This window comes from Drepanopeziza brunnea (assembly GCF_022702325.1).
Source record: "Drepanopeziza brunnea f. sp. 'multigermtubi' strain 214-2 chromosome Unknown ctg14, whole genome shotgun sequence".
Taxonomy (NCBI): domain Eukaryota; kingdom Fungi; phylum Ascomycota; class Leotiomycetes; order Helotiales; family Drepanopezizaceae; genus Drepanopeziza; species Drepanopeziza brunnea.
This window is the reverse complement of record NW_027094077.1, coordinates 1,314,333-1,322,518: the sequence shown is the minus strand read 5'-3', so window position 1 is coordinate 1,322,518 and position 8,186 is coordinate 1,314,333. Positions and strand designations below refer to the sequence as shown.

Sequence of the window (8,186 nt, the reverse complement as noted above, 5' to 3'; positions counted from 1 at the left end):
CAACAGCAACTGCAGCTGCACCTCGTCGTCTCTGCACTCCGCACTCCGCTGCATCTCAAGCGTCTGAGCCGCCTCCCGGAAGCCTACCTGCCAGCCACGAAGCCAGGCACTCTCTACTGCATCCAGCACTCCATCCAGCAAATCATCAGGGCTCGCCTTTCCTTCTTCCCTTCCCGTCAGCAAGAGGTTGCCTGACACAATCCTCTCCGAACCTCGCTTGCTTCAGCTGCCTACCAGTCTCCAAGACCAGCTCTTCATACGCCTCTTCGCCCTCGAAACCCCCCTTCTGTGTGTATATGCAGAACGATCTCACGTCGACTCTATATCCGCATCTCAGCTGGTAGTATTCGAAGACTAGACTCTGCGAGAGGAGAGGACAGCCGGAAGCTCATATCGTATCCGCAAGTATGGCGGCGCAACCGCCCCCGTCCTCGTCGTCTGCTGCTAGGCGGTCGAGGACGGGTGACAGAGTAATAGGGTCGTTTACTATCGATGATGAGATAGGCAAGGGGAGTTTTGCCACTGTTTACAGAGGTGTCCATCAGGTATGTTTGAGGACTAGGTACTCGGGCATCAAGAGTCCTTGTCTTACTCCCAATCTCCCATATACACCGAGCACAACAAATCTTGTCGATTTCTCACCTCTGCAGAGCTAATATCGATATCTATAGCCTACAAAAGGTGTCGTGGCTATCAAATCGGTGAACCTCTCCAAGCTGAATAAGAAGCTCAAGGATAATCTTTACTGCGAAATCGAAATTCTAAAGGGCCTCCACCATCCGCACATCGTCTCACTGATCGATTGCCGGGAATCGTCATCGCATATACACTTAGTCATGGAGTACTGCTCATTAGGGGACTTGTCATACTTCATCAAGAAGAGAGATAAACTCGGTGATAACCCAGCTCTCCGGGATATGGTTCAAAAGTACCCAATGCCCGCAGCCGGAGGACTCAACGAAGTCGTCGTCCGACATTTTCTCAAGCAACTCGCCAGCGCTATGAAGTTCCTGAGGGTCCGGAACTACATACATCGAGATGTCAAGCCACAGAACTTACTCTTACTGCCCTCACCACAGTACAAAGGCAAGGAACTAACATCGATCATGAGTGCGAGCCGCGACGCATTGATCCCCGTAGCAGGGCTCATGTCGTTACCCATGCTCAAAATTGCCGATTTTGGGTTTGCTCGTTCACTACCCTCGACTTCATTGGCTGAGACATTATGCGGATCTCCGCTTTACATGGCACCGGAAATCCTGCGGTATGAGAAATATGGCCCCGAAGCGGATCTGTGGTCGGTGGGGACTGTTCTTTACGAGATGATGACTGGAAGACCCCCGTTCCGTGCAACAAATCATGTGGAGTTGCTCCGGAAGATTGAGCAGGGTGAGGACCATATCAGATTCCCAAAAGATGCCATTGTTAGTGCACCGATGAAGGAAATCATCAAGGCATTGCTGAAGCGGCAACCGGCTGCTCGTATGTCGTTCAATGCATACTTCAGTCACACGGTGGTGGTGGATACCATCCCTGGATTAGTTGGTGATGACCTTCCACACGTCATCCGAGCACCATCATTATCAGAAGAATCTACGATGAGGAGAACTCCTTCGACACGAAGTGATAGACGACAACAGGCAAGAACCGAACCCGCCTCTTCTTCTTCGCCCAGAGAACGACATCCACCGCCTTCGCCGAGGGCGCAATATGTTGATCCAGTCAGACAACTAGCTGGAACACCTCCGCGAGCAACTCCCCAACCATTGGGGCCTCCTCGTGAGCGACGTCCTTCTATCCAGACTGCGGCTACCGCCCCAAATGCGGAGGCAATTTATTCTGGCCGACCTCCATCCCGAACTTTCACCCCAAATTCGAATGAACAAAAACGAATTTCTCTACGAAAACCGTCCGTTGAGGAAATTCCTGTCGTGGAGCAGAAACGTATCGAGGACTCTGAAACGAGACAGGCTATTGCGGAGGCAGAACAGGCCGTGCGTGATGCACGTGAATACGTTCTCGTTGAGAAACGAGCTGTGGAAGTCAACGCTTTTGCAGACGAGTTGGCAGCCAATCCCAGATTGCAGACTAGAACTTCGTCGCTGCCTTCAAGGACCGGACAAATCACCCGAAGAGCCACTACACAGGGCCATCCTAATTCGGCGACGGGCGCAGTGCCGTCTTCGCCCTCCAGAGCTGTTCAGATCGCCCAGGGACGACCTCGACCGGAAATTGTGCCATCGAGACAGAACTCTTTTGGGAGGTCGTACGGTAGTCCTTCGGCGACGTCGGCTATTGCAAAAGCGCTGCATGGGGCAAGCTTGAGGGTCTTTGGCGTTGGCTGGAATCCGGCGCTTGTCGGCAAAGGAGTCTCGCCCCCACAGCTATATAGCCCATTCCCAGCCTATCCAGCACCCCCAGGAGTAGCGGGGCTGATCGGTGACGGTAGAACTTCTGGTCCTATCGATGAGGATTTGAGAACGGTCAAAGTGATCGAGGAGTCGGCAACGAGAAGCGATGTCGTTTATGGATTTGCCGAAGTAAAGTATAAGCAACTCATCCCGTTAGCACCTTCTATGGACCATGGACTTGGAGGTGCTATTTTAGATAAGCCAACGGACTTGGGAGAGGACGACGGCCTTACTGTGGAGGCAGTAGTCGCGCTGTCCGAAGAGGCTCTTGTTCTTTACGTCAAAGCTCTGTCACTTCTCGCCAAATCGATGGATATCGCCAGTGCCTGGTATCACAGCAAACAGCGAAATGATGCTGGCGGTGGGACTGCTTCTTTACCTAGCAATGCTGCAGCAAGTAGTCGCATCAACAGTGCTGTTCAGTGGGTCCGAAACCGGTTCAACGAAGTGCTTGAGAAGGCAGAAATCGTTCGGTTAAAACTTCTCGATGCCCAAAAGAAACTGCCTGAAGACCACCCTGCTCATCCCAGCAATCACGCTAGCTCATCCAAGCTTGGTGGCACTTCCTCTACTGACAGCGTTCATCTGAGTCCGGGTATCACAGCGGAGAAGCTGATGTACGATCGGGCGTTGGACATGAGTCGCACAGCGGCCATCAATGAAATCGCTAACGAGGACCTTCCTGGCTGCGAGATCTCATATGTCACTGCGATCAGAATGCTGGAAGCAGTCTTGGAGAATGATGACGAGGTACCACCCTCTCAACGAAGGGGCGCGTCGTCCAGTCTTCGGGAAGAACAGGAGAAGACGGAAGAAGAAGGAGAGGGAATAGTAAATGGCATCAACATTGAGGATCGACAAGCTGTGATGAAAGGTATATTTCATCTCTTCGTATTATGTCTTATCTTCATGGAAACTTTACCTAAATTATGTTACCCCATCTGACCTTAACTAGTGGTTCAAACCATCCGCACACGTATGTCGTCTTTGAAAAAGAAGATGCAAATAATCGAGAAGCACCGTAGCATGCCTCCTTCCTCACCTCGACCACAGAGCACCTCGCACAGTGGCGGGACAACACCGACAGTTGCTAATACGCCTCCACACTGAACTCTACATAGAGCCAACCCTAGCGACTTTCATGTCCGCCGATAGGAACAGCAAGCCTGTCTCAACATCATCAGTGAAGTCTAATTAGCCGGACTAGACTCTAGCCACGGCTTTGAAGATGCACATCGCGTACACATCCATCAACTACCAGCATTTGACGCCAAGGATGAATGAACGATGAACCTACCCAATTTTCATGCCCAACACCTTCCGCATTCTCCGTTCTGGTGTTTAGATCCGGGGCCATAGTCTCTTTTCCTTTTCTCTTTTGGTTTGGATTCTTATGGGTTTCTACTGGCGTTTCAGGTTTGGCGCTTTTCCACCTGCTCCTACGTTAATGGTAGAAGCCTGATGACGAATGAACGGACGCTTGGCTTGCATTATCAGTTGCTTTATTGCAGGCGCATGGCATGGGGCGTACCTTGCGATTGTCGATATGATACATAGGCGCAAGGCGAGAGAGCGAGCAGCTTGTGTATACCCCGTTGCTTGGGATGATTACTAATTTTCTTTCTTTTCCGGCTTTTCCTTCTGCGGGACACAGGACGACTGAGGCGTGAAACAGAATGATCCGGTACCGGATGAATGGATGGGTAGGATATGGATTTGGGATAGTACGGGGGTGGGCATAATAGCTTAGATGGGCTGCCGGTTGATATTCGGTGGAGAGAGTGACAAGGGGTTGTGGAAGAGAGACACGAGATATATGTGAAGGATGGAGTGACAACGGTGTAACCTATTTATTCATATCCGCTTGCAGCAAAGCCGCTATCCATCGTATATATGTGCAGTAGAAAGGAAGGAAATGAAAGGGAGATGCGAAGGATATATTTCCCATGCCTCCTTTTTCGTTCTCGCTTAATTGATCCTTGCACTGGCTTTTCCCGGGTTGTATGTGAGTGAGTGAGTTATTGATGAGTTGTAAGTAAGAGATGTGATGTCCTTGCTCCTGCATGTGTTTTTTCCTCCTGAAGGCAGGGCGAGGGAGGAAGGGAGGAAAGAAGGATTTCTAGGTCTGAGACCACATATACTCTGTAGAGCTGGTGGAACTTGAACGAAAAGAAAGAAAGAAAGCTATTTTCTCTGCTTTGCTCTGGGGGCCTGTCTATCCTGGTTCTGAAACGTTTCTTGATCTTGATCCGTGACTCCCAAGCCTGGATACCAGTCGCTACAATCCCCCAAACGAGCCAGACATCATTCAAGCATTCCGCTCCCGGCCACGCGAAAAACCAAAGTCGCGCCGCCTCTGCGCCGCCGCCGGAGACCAAATGGGAAATCTAAAAAATGGAGGGCGGTATCGGTAGCACACCAGAGCCAGAGCCAAAGGCAAGAGCAAGGAACGCCCGGCCGCAGAGAAGGAAGTTCCTCCCTCCCCCAATCCCCACCCCAACAGAGAACTAGCTACTGTAGACAGGAAGGACCCAGCAGCAGCAGCAGCATCGTAGGAGGGTCGGGTCTAACGTCTAAATCTCTCCTCGAGGTCAAATAACTAGAAAAACGCCACGCACGCACACTGGTCAGCCCGCTATCAACTTTCCACGATATAGCGTATACCTGGTCCTCCCTGCCTGCTGATTTCTCCGCACCTTATCTCGTTTCTCCAAAGCCCTTGGATAGAGCGAATCGAAGGAGTGGAGAGGGAAGTGGAGGAGGGGGAAGGGCGAGGGTGAGATTAGGGGACGGAGAAGAGAGGGGATAGGGGGGAGAGGACGTACCACCATTCCGTACTGCAGGAGGAGAACGCGGCCCTGGCACAGCTTGCGGGCGGCGCGGGAGCGGGCACCATGCGAGGCGATGAGCGCCGTGTCCATTTCTAATTCGATGCAGGCGCGGCGTCTGGGGGGAGAGGAGGGAGGCGGATGTTAGCAGGGGTAAGTAAGACGATCTTGCCTTTCTTGAATGGGGAACGGTCTGAGAGGGATGAGATGGGATGAGATGGGATGGGGAGGGAAGGGCAGGGAGAAGGGGAAAGAGGCAGTAGACGTACTGGCGGCGGGTGCTGGCTTTGGCGATGGAGGCGAGGCGCTGGCACCAGGCGGATTCGAGGGTTAGCTCGCTGTTTTTTTTTAAGGCACGTTAGTACGCGTTCGAGCCTCTTTGTCAAGGCGGAGGAGGAATTGCGAGGGAAGGGGGGGAGGGGGCGGACAGTAACGCGACCTCTATCCCTTCGAGGGTCAGGGGTTTTTGCGGTTCAGGTTGGGCTGGCGTGTTAGGCGCCTCGGACTCTCTGAGCTTGAGGGTTGATCCCGCGGTAGCTTGCGATGAAGACATCGTCGATAAGGTGGTGTTGTTGTTTTGAGAAAGTTTCGTGGTGTATGTGTAGTCTGGTATCGACCGTGTCGTGTAGAGACAGCGATCGTATGCTCGCAGAGAAAGCGTTCTGTGGAGACTTCTAGGCCGGGAGGAAAGCAGGAAGAGAGAAAGCCTCAGAGGTTACTAGTTCCACGCGGAAAATCCTGGTCGGAAGGGGTGAGAGAAAGAAAGTGAATATGCTCGGAGCGACGACGCATTAAAGAAAGACAAAGCTATTCACTCTACATCTTATTCGAATATTTTTTTGGTCGTACGTTGAAATCGGCGCATTGATGACATCGTAACAAGTGGTTTCGCTAAGCGAGTGGTTGTTGACGTTGTCGCTAAATCATTAGGAAAGATATGTTGCTGATCCGGCGGCTTTATGTGAGCCTTTATTGCACATCGTCGCAGAAATATGATGTTGTAATCATGTAAATTCAATAGAGCCGCTGTTTACACTAGTGCTAAATAAAGTATTATCGCTGTGCCACGTCTCGTGTATTCCCGTTTTAGCAGCTGCCTTACATTTGGAACATACCGCTGTCTAAGGTTCAACAAAGAAAGAACCCATTTCAAGTTTCTGTCACCTTCTCCTCTAGCTTTTGTCTTAAGTGAAAAAAGTGATACATTAATATTCATAGGTATCAAGGAGGTAGGTTCTCAGCCGGGGCCACTTGATTGCAGCAGAACGCAGCTCTATACCTCAAGATGTTTGAATGATGGATGCATCAATCCTCCCGTCCAAAACACCGAGAAACTCGACGAAGGTAAAAATATTTGATGCTCCGAGTGGTTTCTCATAAATCGACTTTCTTACTCCCTTGTGCTTTGTACTTTTTCCACGGGGGTTGGTGAGGAGGCTATATAACATCCCGTAGCAGTTAAGGCCAGTCTGGTTTAGAGCCAGTCTGTACAAACTAGCCCGATTTGTACGAACCGAGGGGGTGCTTGGTGTTTGGTTTAGAGTTAGAATCAACTGTTACTGTCGGAGTACAACGGCCATGCAGCAGATAAGAATGGAAGGAACGAGAATGGTGGTAGACCTGGCACGTGAGGGTGGCACGTGCACCCGCGGTCCCCTTAAGGGACCGCCACTACCAGTATAGCAATACCAGACATCTACAACACAACCAACCCAAGAACTGATAGTACTATCAACCTGTGTACCAACAGTTACAAACTAGGTTGTACAAACTGTTACGCTACCTTGTATAAGTCCGTATACAATGTATAATTACTTTTTGACTTGATTTTGAATTTCAGTTTATAAGTTTTAATGACATGCCCAAACCTCATGAGCACACAGACCCCTCAGATAAGCCCAGAGAGCGTTGCAAGCTTTCTCCTTCACAGCCGAAGCGGTCTGACAAGAGCGAGCTCAGCAAGCAAAATTTGAAAATTGAATATAAACTTATGTACAATTCGTGGTGGCACATACGACCATAGACTGAGGAGAATTGGGCATCCCGTTCGCTCTGCCATACACAAGCCTCAGATCGGCAGATTAGTAGTTGGGTGGGTGACCACCAGCGAATACCTGCTGTTGTATGTTTTCCTTGGTCCTTTTCTTTTGTATCTTTGTTTTGTTCACCCAGACATCAACTGATGTCTAGTACGTGATATATATATATATATATATGGCAGTTCTATACATCAAAAAGCGAGTGCTATACCCCGGCGAGTAAAGCGAGAGCATAATGAACGAAATAGGTCAGGACTTATCAAGCCCACGGCCGCGCCCCATCTCCGGGCAGAAGGGAAGTACATGTGAGCAAAGCAAGTAAGCAAAGTAAGTAAATAAAATAAAAAATAACCGGGCCAGGTAAGTTAATACTGAGAACGCCCTTCCACTTCCGTCGTTACATATCATCAATACGCAATCAATCCCTCCCACCTCTACCTTTATTTTCGGAACAGCAGAATGCGCTCGCTACCTACCTACCTACTCACTCTAAGCAGAGCAAGAGTCAGCTTCCGAAAATTAAAAGGGGTCTTGTAATCAATCAGGCACACTTGACCCAGGCGAGCAAGCTAGCCTTAGATATAAACAGTCTATGCTCAAAACAAAACACTACCTTAGGCACAGCTGCCTTACCGAATTACAAACGTCGCGAATAAACCAAGCAACCAACTCATTGGCCAGAGAGACTTATTATTCCTAGAAAAAACCAAAGGAAACTACCTAACTCCACGCATGTATGTCAATCCACCCAGCAAGCCACCGTCATAAATCATATGTTGCTCGTCCTCTCCATGCGTGTGCTATTTTCCTATGCGCTAATCGCAAGCCTCATAGGCTCATACAAACAACTGACAGCCTTCTCCCTCCTGTCCCAATTCCCCCCCTTCACAGGCCTCCTCTACCTTCCC

General features: G+C 50.1%; 1 protein-coding gene across 1 annotated transcript; it reads left to right on the top strand.

Annotated features, from left to right (window-relative positions):
• Positions 1–407: 407 nt before the first annotated feature.
• On the top strand, positions 408–3,521 carry L3040_007961 (uncharacterized protein; the record flags this gene model as incomplete). The annotated part of the gene is made up of 3 exons (XM_007295536.1): positions 408–545; positions 672–3,285; positions 3,367–3,521. 3 exons carry the CDS (start codon positions 408–410, stop codon positions 3,519–3,521), a joined length of 2,907 nt encoding a protein of 968 aa, XP_007295598.1.
• Positions 3,522–8,186: the final 4,665 nt, after the last annotated feature.